Source organism: Pituophis catenifer, unplaced genomic scaffold (assembly GCF_029215685.1).
Source record: "Pituophis catenifer annectens isolate HBS135680 unplaced genomic scaffold, rPitCat1.0.hap2 SCAF_1, whole genome shotgun sequence".
NCBI classification, from domain to species: domain Eukaryota; kingdom Metazoa; phylum Chordata; class Lepidosauria; order Squamata; family Colubridae; genus Pituophis; species Pituophis catenifer.
In genome coordinates, this window is record NW_027256881.1 from 70914224 (window position 1) to 70929599 (window position 15376).

Consider the following 15376-nt stretch of genomic DNA (forward strand, 5'->3'; position numbering starts at 1 on the left):
TAGATTAACAATATAATTGAATTCAGATGGATACCATCTAGACCCAGTAATTATGTTCACGGTGAATTACCCAAAAGGCATAGAATGTAATCTACAGCAGGGGTGTCAAACTCGCGGCCGGATGCACCACATGCTGGCCCCATCCCCGCCCGGTTTAGCAAAGGGGAAAAGTCCCAATATGTCACTTGATGCTGCCGTGACGACACGAGTTTGACACCCGATCTGCAGCATAGATTACAATAGAACAATTATTTGCCTCACATGCCATGATACAAACTCCATCCTTACATATTTGTATCACACTGTCTAATACAAGCACGTAAGTTGTAGATTTTGCATCATGACACACGACCAACCCTTTAGTCCCTTCATGGATGCCTGTGATTAGAACCATGGCTTACTTCAGAGTCTTTTTAAAAGTTGCTTCATATTCTATTTACCTCAATATTCTAATGCGAAGTTTTAAGTCATCCCTTTTTTGCACCTGGTGAATCTTTTTAACATTTTTTTTTTTTTGCTCCTTGATCTGTTGCCATAATCCAATCAGCTTTGAGGGCAAGTCTGTGCTTTTTGTATCTAAATATACAATATGTCTGCTGTTAATACCCTAAAGATTTGTTTCTTTGTACCTATGGTAGCTTTGATGTATTATCTGAATCCAGCCAAAATGTAGTTTATTTAACAGCGTAATCCATGATGTGTGAACACAATTGTCAACTTAATTTGTTTTGGCAGATTTTCTGCTTGTTTTCCATATTTTTTTTGAATGGAAATGTCTTTTACAGTCTGTTTCACTACTCTGGTTTGAGTAGTACCTTTCGAGTAACTGTATTTTAGTTGATCTTGTGGTTTTAAATTATTTCTATGCATCTTGGATAACTGGTTCTCGTGATTCTCCAAATTTCCTTTTATCTAGTTCCTTCCTCTCATTCTTGCAATATGATTGTGCTGATGTTTCTTAATCTTACATCTAAAGTTGATATTGATGGCGTCAAGGTCACATTTCCCAATCAAACAAATCTGCCAACATCATCATGTATAAATATGTAACGTAACATAACCACAATAGAAGTATTTTATATTGCCTATTATTATATTGCCTATTATTATTACCCTATTATTTCAATGCATTCTCTGGATGCCTTTATTTATTTTTCCATCTCAAGATTGCTTTGTGCATTTTGAATCATTGTTTTGAGACTGGTTGTGTCATTATAGAGAAAGGTGTACATGTAAGCGAAGCAACAATTGCTCATCGATCACTTATCTATCATTCCAGGCTGTTGACAATGAACAACCACCAGCAGGCTGGTAGAATCTCTGATGAGCAAGAAACTGAAAGAAGCCGCTGCTGTTCCTTTCATAGCACCGGTCTATTGTAGGTTTTCCGGTCAACAGTAAAATACTAGCCTGAATAGATGTTTGCCTGCTTATATGAACATTGCTGTTCAAAACAAAAGCTAGTACAGGAGCATCACATCAGATCGTCAAAACCCAACTGACCTATAAAGACACAAGTTACATATTAAATTTTATTTTAAAAGCAGATTACGAAATTCATGATTTATTTTTGGAAAAGAGTTCTGTTCAGATACTATTTCAGAAAAGCTATTTTTAATTGTACAAATGGCTGACAACTTGTGCTGTGTGCAAGAATATATTTCCATCTCAGAGGAAATAGGTTTCAAAAGTTATTAATAAATAGTAGGCATACATCACACTAATAGGCACTTTATAAATGAAATAGTAGTATAACATAACCTTTCCTATGTGTTTATGATTTAGAAAAACATCTACCTGATCAAAAATCAGTCTAACCCTTCTGAACTCAACAGAAAAAAGCTTTGAAAATCCAGCCAAAATCTATAAATTGGGTGATAAAAAGCAGTCATCATAATTTTAAAGCAAACACTTGGTGAGCCATTTCTTTAGGTGCAAACAGAAAAGTAGCCCGTATTCTTTACTACATGACATCAGCTTTCAAGTTCAGGGGAAAACAAATTCATGTCTATCTCTTACACCAGAGTACCCCAACCTTTCCAGGTTGGTGGCTCAGAATGGGGGGAGGGGGGAAGGGGGATGATTTTGTGGGAGAGGCAAGCTCATGCACCATGTGTGTGCATAGCGCCCGTGACGTTTGTGGCAACACTCGTGTGAGTGGTTAAGATTGATTATATCTTTTTTGATCAGGTAGATGCTTTTCTAAATCATAAACAAATGCCCATGACAACACTTGTGCAAGTGGGGCCGCAAGCACCCACATTGATGCTCACATGACAGGCCGGGAGTGCCAAGGCTTGCGCAACTGGGGGCTCGTACAAGGCTCGTGTGAGTAGGACCGTGTGCAGGTGCACGGCCCAGTGGCGATTAGCTCGCGGCCTGGTACGGACCACAGGTTGGGGACCCGTCTTACATAATAAATGCACATATTCGAACTATATTCCCCCATTTAGCATTTAAAGTTGTAACCAAACAAAAATGTAATAGCAAATTATTTTTCTAAAATAATTAATGCCTGTACTATAACTCTTCCGGTTTCTTACCTTACACATAAGCTTTTGTTAAATATCAAATCAAATCATTATAGAACTGTCTCTTAGAAACACACTTTTCTCAAGGCTACGTAGTATTCAGTGTTAACTGTTATTAGCATATAGGTACTGAGAAAAAACTTTCAATGTCAGGAAAGTTTCATACACAAAATCAAATATAATTTTTTCTGCATAAAACAGAGAAAGTGCATCAATACATACAAACACAGAAACCTTGAGCAAAGCAGTTTTATATAAAACTCACATTAAAAGATTTCAGAGGCAGAGGTCTAAGTGTTCATTGATTTTGGTTTCCAAAACTTCAGATTGACAGACAGGGCAACATACATTTCTATTCTGGTCACTAGTGGATGTTTCTGAGATTGCTGATTTAGCTCTACTGTTCACAGAAGAACTAGTCTCCTTGAGTTCTCCTTTCTTTAAAAAATAGTTGACAAACGTAACTGAATCTTCCATTCTGGCTCGTTTTGCTGGGCCACCATTCTGGCTGTTGCTGTTTCTCTGAGATGGTGACTGGGATCTTGGAGTCATTGTAGCTGATATAGAAATTGTGTTTTCTGGAGTCCCTTTGTGAGGTATATCTCTTAGAGCCTTTGTAGAACTTGATTCTGACCTTTTTTCACCCAAAGAAATATTTTTAACTGGTGAGCCATTAACATTAGTATAAACCTTATGATTAGCAACTGAAAATCTAGGAAATGTGATACTAGAAGCAGAGCTATTTTCAGGACCGCTTGGAGAAAACGGAGAGGAAACAGTTGTGCAGCAAACATTTTGCTCAAATTTGATTTCATTTTTAGGATTTGACCTAGATGAACCAGCAGGTGAATGATATTGTGACTGGACCAGTTCTCTGCTCTTAATGCTTGGACTTACAGCTCCTTCTAATGATGATTCACTTCTTTTTCCTCCAAGGATATATCCTTTCCCACTAAAAGGTATTATGCTCTGTATGCTGCTTCCATGAGCTTTTCCTGAAATTACACCAGAAGTTCTTTTAGGTCAAATAAATATCAGCTACTATAAATGCTTTTTACTCAATATATTTACATGTACTGAGGAACGCCCATTGCAAAATGAACTTAGTGGATTTATTTGTCAGTAGGGAGAAAAAACACAGAGCTTGAAATGTTTCCAGAATATTTTGATGTATCAGTCATCAACTTGCATTTGTAGAGTGAGAATTCTGCAAAACCAATATGGAATATGAGCACAACAGGCTAAATTTTAATTTATGTGGAATTTATTGTTTTCTATTTCTATTTTTATTTTAGAGAACCATTCTGATATAGTGGTTAAGTTACAAGGCTAGAAATTATGAATCCCACCTTAGGCATGAAGCCAGCTGGGTGACTTTAGGCCTAGTTCTCTCTCAGACCTAGGAAGAAAACAGTGGCAAAGCATTTCTGAAAATAATGCCAAGAAAACTGCAAGGACTTGTCCAGGCAGTTGCCAGGAATCAAGATTGATTTTAAGGTTTACTTGCACACAAAATTCACTATAAACCTATTTAAGGATTCTGGGCTGGGAAACCTTGGTAGTACAGTGGTTTAATGCACCCTGTTATTAACACAGCTGCCTGCAATTTCTGCAGGTTCGATTCTTACCAGGCTCAAGGTTGACTCAGCCTTCCATCCTTTCTAAGGTAGGTTAAATGAGGACCCAGTTTGTGGGGGCAATAAGCTGACTTTGTACAAATATACAAAAGTATGAAGGCTATTGCTTAACGCATTGTAAGCCGCCCTGAGTCTCCGGAGAAGGGCGGCATATAAATCAATTTTTTTAAAAAAAAACAAAAAACAAAAACCTTTTTACTAGTGGAGTTGAGGAATTGAGAAAGTCTCGTATGGAAAACTTCATTCTATTCCAATTGCTTTTAGGATCCAAATCACTAGTTCGAGTTAATCTCAAATCACCCTCGTCTAGAAAATCAATATTCAGTGCTTTTATACCGAACACAATTATATATACTTGAAAATATGAATCAGCACTATTGAGAAAAAATTAAGTAGCTTTCTAATTAAACTTTTCATTTAACCTTACAGAATTTAGTTACGTAGTTGGTGAATAACAAAAAGTACATACGTGAACCATCATCTAGGATTTTTGCTTGATCATCTTTCTTCTTGCATTTCTTGGAGCTCTTGTCAGGCTCCCTGACCTTGGTATATGTTCCCCCACAGCTCTTTTGGTGCTCTGCCCACCAATAGTCATTGGCAGATGGCGCCCTATTCATTACACGTTTTACATAGCCATAATAAGGCTTCCTATTTCGACAAGGCCCATTACAACGCCACCAGTGCTGACGATAGAAATCCACCTCATCGTGAAATTCATGATAGATCTGAAATTAATCCAAAGAGGGGAAAAGTGTACAGTACAACTTTCATTTTCATGCTATATAAATACATACACATCTATCATGCTACTATATTCCCTTTCAGGGTAAGCAGTGATAATTCAGACTGCAGAAAAGGAGTGAGAAACAGTAAATCAAACAAATTAAAGGTATAAGAGGGTCTGAATACTCCATCCAATCTTCCACTTTCTCTATGTGTACTCACTCTTCCTTCATATATTTGTTTTCCAAATTGATTAACATGCATTTTTTACGTAAGAAAACTATTTCAATATACTTCTTTTGTATTACTGACGCAATGTTCAGTCTGTATAATCACCCATTCATTCTTGACCTTAATCTATTGTCCAGAAGACTAATTTTCCCACTCTCACTACTTTCTGTGTTTTTCCTGTATACCCAAATCCTTACTTTCACATGGCTAACATGGACAAAAGCACATTGTTAAATACAGCTATTTTTCACTTCTTCAACAAACATTCATTCCTTTTTACAGAATACATTGTTTCTACAGACATTTGCATGTATTACATGTCTATCCATTTCCAGTAAACATTTATGAAGGTACACATTCTTCTACTTGCTCTAGTTTTTCAGCATTTATATAAAGTATAACTAGCAACTATTTCAACCATTTCACCTGTCCATCAAAGATGTCTTCATCTTTGATTTTCAGCTCTACACTCTTGCTGCCACATACAATCTGTTTAACATTAACATACGTCATTCAAGTTCTCATACAATAAAGATATCATTCCCATGCTACCTTCATATGACCAACCAAAAACTAACTTTCCTTTTATATATGGAATAATAATCATATTCTTCCAATTGTTAGGCAGAATCAGTTTTCACACTTATTTGAAATAACTTACATAATCAATCAATTAACCAAGCTACATTTAGTGATTATTTCCAATTACTCCACCTATTTATGTTATGTTACCATTTTTTTAACTTTCACCTTTTTTCCCTTGGGCACTAATTCAAAGGGGAAAAAAATCAACTGTAAATGTTCATTTTATGTAATTTATAGCATTTGTTTCAATTTATCTCTTCAGCATGTTACTATTATATCCAGACTTTTCACACTTTTTTCACACTATATCATATTGCTATTATGCCCAACAAATATGTGAAATATTTTACATTCATTCTGTCTGAGAGATTTATTGATCTTCTAACACTTTTTTATATAAGCTTCATGCTTTTTTTCTCTACAGTTCTATTTTCACTCTTTTCAATTTTTCTTTTTAGATACACTCAGATTGATCTGTAGTAACTCAAAGCATATTTTCTGTTCATTATAGGTTAGTGTTTTCACTTCGATGAGTTGCCCTCAATCAAAAGATGAAACTACATCTGCTAATAATAGAAGTCTGAGGATTGGCTGAAAATATCAACTCTGCTAGAGTATACCATCCCATCACGAACTGCTTGCCACCTCATCATGCAGTCTCTTATTCTGTGCTTGAAGAATGAAAATGAGTCTATATATCACAAAAAGCCTTTACCGTAATATTGGCTCCTGTTAAGCGATTTATCCGGTGCATATGTTTGCAGAACTCTGGACCGTGGGACTCGCGATCCTTGTCATTATTAGTAACAAACAACAGGGCATGAATCATTTCATGCAGGAGAGTCTGAAATTAATAAGATTACTTAAGTATCCAGTTTCTAACAAAAGACAATTACATATCCATATTTTGGAAAGAAATTTAGCAATTTTGGTTTATCTCCCATATGGCAAGAAAAATATGAACTGAATTTTGAAATGTGGTGCTTACAATTCAGGTTTGTACAAATGTACTTGATTTACAATGAGAATTCATAAAACTGTTGTTAGTTTGCATTTATTCCACAGCTATGTAAATCTGTCTGCAGTTACCAAGCAAATAGATCTATTGAACTTGTTTTGTCCCATTAATGAGCTAAGCCAAAGAAGTTAAGAAAGGTAGTTTGCTTCTCTCTCACAAAACAATCATGGAGGAGAGAACGGATCTCATAAAAACCAAGACAGATGTCTTAGCTAACTGGCCATGGATCAGAGTGTCTCTATCCTCATAATAACAGAATTTCATATCTCCTTGTTTGGAATCCAATAACTAAGAGAAGCCCTTGGCCAAAATAACTATTATGCTATAATGAGGAAGAAAAAGTCTCTAAGAAGTAGACATTGGATTTATGTTTTCAATATATGACATTTTTCATCCCATTATATAAGAAAGTAAAATATTGTTATAGATCAGAAATAAGGCTCATACTGCTACACTGGAGTTCCCTGGTATTTTTACAATACAGGACTTATTATTTCTTCTATCTTTGTAGAATTAAAACATTGTCTTTAAAGCAAGAGAGAGCTAATTCCTAGGAAATTATTTACTTTATTACATGTATATAGTACTGAACTGCTGCACTTAAGAGCACTAAGGCATCAATCAAAGTGCTCTATTCACAGAAAAGATCTGCCTATTCATATGATTACTTGCTACATTTAGATCTCTTACTATTATCCTTATATTATTAAGCATATTTCAAGATCTGATTTGTTACTGACAAAATATATTCCACAGTTTATATATGCATTCAACCACGTTAGGCTGCAAAAAATTTGTAGAAAGAATTCCATCTTTCTACAAATACCTCCACGAGATCCTTCCTTGGCCGTAATTTTAAAAGTGGTTCACTTAGTCGGATGGAGCACATTCCACCATGACCTTCATAGCAGCAAACGCCAGCGGACCTAGAAGGCAAAGCAGAAGCTATCCATTTTTGTTTTCCAAGTGCAAAAATCTACCAAAGCAGAATGTGACTGAAACAGTTATCCATTGTGATCTACTAGTTTTCTACGGTAGTTAAGAGGACAATTTTTCCAGAAAGAGAAGTAGAAGAGTATTTAAAAACAGCCCACTTGTCAATCTGAATTAGCATAGTTCACACTGCTACCTCATCCTGCTCGTTTGTGGTAGCTCAAAATCCCAAGATTCAAGTACAAAAATTTTACAGCTATCATTGATCTTGACCAGTATATGTATATGATTATGCCTGCCCTGCTTGGTTGTCAGGTAAAAAAAAAAGTGCCTGCTTGCAATCTGGCAATCAAATCTTGGCTGACTAGGAAAGCCTACCACGGCGGCACAGTGGTTAGAGTGCAGTACTGCAGGCTACTTCTGCTGACTGCCGTCTGCCTGCAATTGGGCTGTTCAAATCTCACCAGGCTCAAGGTTGACTCAGCCTTCCATCCTTCCGAGGTCGGTAAAAGGGGGGCAACTCTGTAAACCGCTTAGAGAGGGCTGTAAAAGCACTGTAAAGTGGTATATAAGTCTAAGTGCTATTGCTATTACCAGGATCAGCTGACAATCAGAACAAACATAAGCCATCAAACCGTCATCAGTCTACATTTTACAACATTTTAATGGGTAGATGTGCCATGAGAGGCAATGGGAGCAGCTCTAAAGGCACCTTGACACCTGAGCCCGCGGAGCAGTCTTTCCCCCCACCACCCCGATATTCTCTATACCAGGGGTCTCCAATCTTGGCAACTTTAAGCCTGGAGGACTTCAACTCCCAGAATTCCCCAGCCAGCTGTCTGGGGAATTCTGGGAGTTGAAGTCCTCCAGGCTTAAAGTTGCCAAGATTGGAGACCCCTGCTCTACACTACCATTCCCAGGACTGCAAGCAGCAGGGAATTCCGAGAGCGGTAGTCCCACCATCCCTGGAGGGCGCCCGTTTAGGGATGCCTCTCTCCTCCCTCCCCGGCGCTTCCTTCGGCGTACAGGGTCATGCGCGGGCTCCATTTTACTTCCACCGCCGCCAGCCGCCCCCAGAAGAGGGTCTCGTTGAACTGCAGAAAGAGGCCTCGCACGTCGGGGTTGGGATCCAGCAACTCCCAGGCATCGTCCATCAGCGAGAATGGCCGCGGAGGATCAGAGGGGATCGCCTGAACCCGCACCTCCTCGTCCTCCGCTTCCCATTCCTCTTGCAACTGCAGGGCCAGCAAAAAGTCCTCGTCCATCGTGCCTCCAAGAAGCGACACACAGAACTACCAACAGCCGCCATTCACCGGCCGGAAAGCAGCTTTGCAAAGCTGGCGCATGCGCAAAGCCCCATTCCTCGAGGTTGCAAAGCGCTTGCGCACCTCTCCCAAACATCCGGAGCTAGAGCCTTGCTCTACCTTTGTGGTCATGCGCGAAACGGAGAGCGACGCGTCGCCGTTTCGTGACGTTTTACGTTTCCCGCAGGCTCTTCTCTCTCTCTCTCTCACTCTCTCTCCTGAAGATCTTCGGGAGCGGCTCTTTTTCCGGCGCCGGCGCTCCTTCGTTTCCGCTCTTTGGGGTCTCTCGCTGCTCCGGCTCAGAGATGGCGGTGTCTCTCGGGGAGGTGGCGGCAGTCGGCGGCGCTAGCCGTTTGCGACGGCAACTGGAATCCGGGAGTTACGCGGCGGAGGAGTACGTGAAGCAACTGTCCCAGCAGTCGGATGGGGACCGGGACCTGCAAGAGCACCGGCAGCGCATTCAGGCGCTGAGCGAGGAGACGGCGCAGAGCCTCAAGCGCAACGTCTACCAGAACTACCGGCAGTTCATCGAGACGGCCCGCGAGATCAGCTACCTGGAGAGCGAGATGTACCAGCTCAGCCACATCCTCACCGAGCAGAAAGGCATCATGGAGACCGTCACCCAGGCCCTCTTGCTGCAGGCCAATGTCGGCGAGAGGGAAGACCCGGCGGTCGCGGGAGCCCGGCGAGCTGCAGCTGCCGCCACCGACCCTTTCCTGCCTCTCTCCGGCAAGGACTCCTCGGCCAACGAGGAAGGCCGGCAGCGGACTCTCACCACCCTCCTGGAGAAAGTGGAGGGCTGCCGGGACCTGCTCCCGGAGAGCCCTGGCAAGTACCTAGTGTACAACGGGGACCTTGTGGAGTACGATGCTGACCACATGGTGCAGATTCAGAAAGTCCACGCTTTCCTTATGAACGACTGCCTGCTGGTGGCAGCCTGGCTACCCAACCGGCGGGGCATGTACCGTTACGATGCCCTCTACCCGCTCGATGGGCTGGCGGTGGTTAACGTCAAGGACAACCCCCCCATGAAGGATATGTTCAAGCTGCTGATGTTCCCCGAGAGTCGCATCTTCCAAGCTGAGAATGCCAAGATCAAGAAAGAGTGGTTGGAAGTGCTGGAGGAGGCAAAAAGAAACCGAGTTCTCAGCGAGAAACGGAGGCTGGAGCAGGAGGTCCCAACGCGGGCTCTCTCAATGCCTGCTGAGACTACTAATCCGTTTGAAGTAGACGAGGAGGAAGAGGAGGTGGAGGAGGAAGAGAAGGCAACGCCGGAAGAAGAAATGGTGGATCTGTCTTTAGAATGGATTCAGGAGCTGCCAGAAGACTTGGATGTCTGCATTGCTCAGAGAGACTTTGAAGGGGCGGTTGATTTGTTAGATAAGCTGAAGGAATATCTGAGTGACAAACCTGTGACCCAGATGGTTAGAGAGTTGCGAGCTAAGGTGGATGAAAGAGTCCGACAGCTCACTGAGGTCCTTGTGTTTGAATTGTCTCCGGATAGGTCTCTCCGAGGAGGACCCAGAGCTACCCGGCGAGCTGTTTCTCAGCTCATTCGCTTGGGCCAGTCAACTAAGGCATGTGAACTTTTCTTGAAAAATAGGGAAGCTGCTGTTCACACAGCCATCCGACAGTTGCGCATTGAGGGCGCCACGTTGCTGTATATTCACAAACTTTGTCACGTCTTCTTTACCAGCCTGTTAGAGACTGCAAGAGAGTTTGAGACAGACTTTGCTGGAAACAGTGGGTGTTACTCAGCTTTTGTGGTCTGGGCCCGGTCTACCATGCGGATGTTTGTAGATGCATTTAGCAAACAGGTGTTTGATAGCAAGGAGAGTTTATCTACTGCGGCCGAGTGTGTAAAGGTAAGTAAAGGGAGAATGGAGTAAAAACCTGAAAAAAGTCTGTCAGTGCATCCCTATGGGAGAAGTATTTGGGCAGTGTTTTGGAATGTAGTGGCTGCTCAGTTCTAAATCCTTCTTCCATCTTGTCATATCAAAGGCATGGGATTTATGCTGGGGCCTCCTAATGCAGATACACACATAAATGTAACACCGGAGAGCAGAAATGCACATACAGCATCTTGTTTGTTACACAAAACAAAATGCCTGTGACCAATTGGTAAAAAGTCTGGAAGACAGCAACATTTTCATTTCCAGTTCTGCTAGCGGTAAACAGACTCGCCGTCTCATATTTGGAAAATACAGGTTAGTCATATGCACTGCCTCTGCAGTGCAGCTGGATCTTAACCACAGATCCTGTCTTACCTGAAAAAGCACACTTTGCTTTGTAGAACAAAGGATGAGCCTCTGTATAATCTATTGTTGCTCTTGTCCAAAACAAGATAAAAGCACATACCATCTGCTCCCAGTTTTTATTTATCTCTTTATCGCTGAAAAGACTGAAATGGAATACAGACTCTTTTCTGTTAACCTGAATGGTGGGAGTAATAGAAATGAAACTTGTCTTTTATCCAGTTTTATTTCATATTAGCATTAACATTGGGGATATTTAAATTACTGGAAAATACATTTCTTTTAAATGTATGAAATAAGTTTCAGTTATATGTTTTAAATTAAGATGGTTACTGCAAACTTGTTATTTTTACTTAAATTTTAGCATAAGTATTATTACATGGATTAGATCTGAACTGTCTTTAACATTAGGTGGGACAATAAAAGCCAAGAATGGGGCTTAAACTGTTTATAAATTCCATTCTTCCTCTGTCACGTGTTAAATAAGAAACTTAAGTTTGTCAGAAATAATGCATCTTGAGGTGGAGGCTCCAATTATGATGCAATGTCTAGTCATATTTATTGAGTGGCACAAAGCCTCTTTTGAGCTTTATACAAACTTTGAGGTATTTGTGTCCTATATTGAGTAAAGCCCTGGAAGAAGAGAATTGCCTTCTGAATTCAAATTATATTTGATGTTCATAATTTTCCTTCCATCATCCCCTTCATCTTTCTGCCTATTATGTATGTAATAGGTATTAACATCCCTCATTGACTTTTGGCAACAAAGTCTTCCAAGAAATGTGGCTGTCAGCTGATTAAAATGTTGCCCAGCCCTGGATTAGACTATCTATTAATGATTCTGTAATACTATGCAGAGATTTGGTTTAAAACTATGTTTCAGTGTTCTCTAATGTTTCCAATAGGAAGATTATTTTACCATCTCTGTGTTGTGCAACATCTTTAGATTTAGTTAAATTAATATTGTCATTTGTTGTTGAAGGTGGCAAAGGAACATTGTAAGCAACTTGGCGATATTGGTCTGGATTTGACCTTCATTATTCATGCCCTACTAGTAAAGGATATCAAAGGGGCTCTGCAGAGCTACAAAGACATCATAATTGAGGCCACAAAACATCGCAACTCTGAAGAAATGTGGAGGAGAATGAACCTGATGACCCCTGAAGCCTTAGGAAAGCTTAGAGAAGAAATGAGGAGCTGTGGTGTGACCAATTTTGACCAGTACACTGGAGATGACTGCTGGGTGAATCTTAGCTACACTGTTGTGGCTTTCACGAAACAGACCATGGCTTTCTTGGAGGACGCTCTCAAGTTGTATTTCCCTGAGCTGCATATGGTTCTGCTAGAAAGTCTGATGGAGATAATCCTTGTGGCCATCCAACATGTTGATTACAGTTTACGGTGTGAACAAGATCCCGAGAAGAAAGCATTCATCAGGCAAAATGCATCTTTCCTTTATGAAACTGTCCTTCCTGTTGTGGAAAAAAGATTTGAGGAAGGTGTTGGAAAGCCTGCTAAGCAGTTGCAGGATCTGAGGAATGTTTCCCGACTAATGCGTATTAATCCTGAAAGTACTACCTCAGTGGTGTGAAATGTAATGCCTCAGTAGTTTTCATATAGAGATTGTATATACTTGTGTACATACATAAAGATATGTATGTACATAGATACATACATAAACTCCTGATGATTATCAAATACGGCAAAGTTCTCATTAGTTAATTATGTTCTGCAAATACAAGAGACAGCAAGTAAAAAAGGAAAAGAAAGCAAATACTGTAGTTAGAAAGCTCAAGTAACATCTTTTTTTGAAGGTCTGAAAGTGACTGTTTAGATTTCAAAACATACGACAACATCTCTTTATGTTAATAATGTTATTTAAATGTATGTAATTAGGTGCTCCAGAAAAAAAATTCTGACCTTTTTAGGAGTGTAAATTATGATATGTGTCTATTGATTTCTCCATATTAGGTAGGGGTAGGTATATTAAACAATCTGCTGTATTCCCAATGCCCTATTGAGCTGTTTGAGCAGAACCCAAACCCAGAATGCTTTGGTTATTCTGGATTTCAGATGGAACAAAATCCAAGTGGGCCAAATAGGGTTGGATAGCATGTATTACTCCTCTTTCCCTTCTTCTCCCTCAATGCTTGCCAGTAAACCATGTCTCATTATATTGGGTGCAGCCAAAGGGAGGAAAGGAAAGAGGGGAGATCTGTGCCACCCCTTTCTCCAGTGCTTTTCCTTTAAGCCACATCCAGTGTTCTAGTAGGGCATATACCAGTGGCCCTTGCCTCCGTTTTCCTGGTGCCTTCCCTCTCTTTTGCCATTGTTGGCATTCCACAATGACATGTAGCACTGCCTTGCCTTTCTCACTGATTGGCCCAGGATTTGCCTTCCTTTCAGGTGCCAGGGTTCCTGTCATGTGTCCTCCCCACCCCACCCCACCCCAATCATTTCTGCCTGAAACAAAACAACTCCTTTGGTATTCACAGTCCATCATGCCAAAACATGCATATCAGTTTGGGCATTGGCCTTCTAAAGCTGGCTATATCCTGCATGAAACGTTTTATGTATCTTTAGTATCAGACAATTTTCCTTTGTTTCTAAAGTAGCAGAAATTGTGTAGGAAACAAAGCAGTCTTGCATGAATCCCTCTCGGATGATGAGGAAATGCTACAAAAAGTCAATAGTTCAGTTCAAAAAGATCCAGCTTAAAAATTCTTTGAAAACTATCATTCAGCATGGGATCTGCACTCTTAATGCTAGCATTTCTATTGTACACATATTTTTGGCAATAATAAATGCTACTTTAAGTATAAAATTTGCTTTTTTAATTTTCAGCAGGTGAAACATGAATAATTTCAAATAATATAATAGTTGTCTCAAAAAGGTAAGCGTGGCATTATTTGTGAATTTTGCTACAGCTTCCTGATTTCATTGAAGCCAAATCTACTTTAAAAAATGAAACTCTTCTTAGAAATGGAAAGTGCTATAACTAACTAAAGAACAAATTGTGCTTGATCTAGTTTTCATGTACCCATCTACACATATCCTTTCAATTGCAAACAGTGATGTTAATTTGAGAGAAGATACATAATTTATTCAGTTCATTATGTCCTTATGTGGTCATCACTGATCCACTGAGCAGTGAAAACTGGAAAGAAATGGAGAACAATTTTACAATGTTAATAAATCTGATTCCCTGAAAATTCCATGATATGAAAAATCACCCACATACAACTAAGTAGTGAAGGATGAAGTATTTAAGGCATTGCAAGAAGAAATTGGATGGAGGTTTACCTGAGTTAAAAAAGTAAAAATTTACCCAGGCAATATTCAAGGTGTAAAACTGTAGTAGTTTTTTCCATAGTTTCGCCCACAGTAATTATGTATTAATATGGGTAGAGGGTTAGATTTGTTTCTCTTTTTTGAGAATAAATACGCTGTACAAGGTAAATGCCTATTGAAGGAATCCCTATCAAAAATATACTGGTGTAGTATAATTATCTAATGAGTACTAAGCCAGAATTAATAACTCCAGGGAAGTGCTCCAATTTGTTGGAAAAAAAAAACATTATGTTCAGTAGAATGTAAAATGAAATGCTACATTGAAAATATTAAAGACTTGCTACTACTATGTTGTGGCCTTTAAAATTGTGTAATGGAGATTGGGTGAATTGACTTTGCCATTTAAACAAATACTCCAGAAAAAAGAGGCAAGGTTATTCTTACCTCACATTTCAGTAAAGTTTGAGTCAAACTACGAATGTGGGACTGTCATACATGTTCTGTTTTAGCTGATCATCATGGAAAAACATTTCTTAACAGAATATCTGCATCTTCTTTTTCCAGAGGAATGTAGGTATAAAAACGCTTTGAGCATAACCAATCTAATATGCACTGGAGGTATATATAGGCCTGTATTTCAAAGGACACAATTAAATTCTGCCACTTTATTTGCTACGAGAAAAGAAAAGCCCTAATGCTGAGGGTTATACCAGTTTCATGCCTCTTGTATAGATAAGAAGACATTGTTTCTCTGGACTGTGCTTATAAGCAGCCTCAGCAGACCAAAGAAGCTACAATTTAATTTGAGAGAAGTTTTTAGGGCAGATATAAGTATCTGAACAATACTAAATAGTTGAAATTTAGG

General features: G+C 39.7%; 3 protein-coding genes across 5 annotated transcripts in view; 2 read left to right on the forward strand and 1 right to left on the reverse strand.

Moving 5' to 3' along the window:
* EGLN1 (egl-9 family hypoxia inducible factor 1) overlaps positions 1–3380 on the forward strand; it is a 23397-nt gene extending 20017 nt beyond the window's left edge. The window contains exon 6 of one of the 2 annotated variants that reach the window (XR_011599748.1): positions 3353–3380. The gene's annotated coding sequence lies outside the window, so the exon portion shown is untranslated. Of the gene's footprint in view, positions 1–1279; positions 1547–3352 lie in introns of those variants that run through there. The other variant, XR_011599747.1, reaches the window with a different exon arrangement.
* SPRTN (SprT-like N-terminal domain) lies at positions 1425–8958 on the reverse strand. Of its 2 annotated transcripts, XM_070932564.1 has the most exons (6): positions 8688–8958; positions 7555–7654; positions 6426–6554; positions 4638–4896; positions 2797–3526; positions 1425–1503 (listed from the first exon to the last, which is right to left on the reverse strand). In XM_070932564.1, the coding sequence occupies exons 1-5, from the start codon at positions 8924–8926 to the stop codon at positions 2808–2810; spliced, it is 1446 nt and encodes a 481-aa protein (XP_070788665.1). In that variant the 5' UTR covers positions 8927–8958; the 3' UTR covers positions 1425–1503; positions 2797–2807. The 2 variants fall into 2 exon arrangements, with proteins under 2 accessions (XP_070788665.1, XP_070788664.1); XM_070932563.1 differs by lacking the exon at positions 1425–1503 and having other exon boundaries at positions 1598–3526.
* A 297-nt stretch (positions 8959–9255) lies between these two features.
* Positions 9256–14846, forward strand: EXOC8 (exocyst complex component 8). The gene is made up of 2 exons (XM_070950911.1): positions 9256–10830; positions 12203–14846. Exons 1-2 carry the CDS (start codon positions 9271–9273, stop codon positions 12809–12811), a joined length of 2169 nt encoding a protein of 722 aa, XP_070807012.1. The 5' UTR covers positions 9256–9270; the 3' UTR covers positions 12812–14846.
* The last annotated feature ends 530 nt before the right edge of the window (positions 14847–15376 follow it).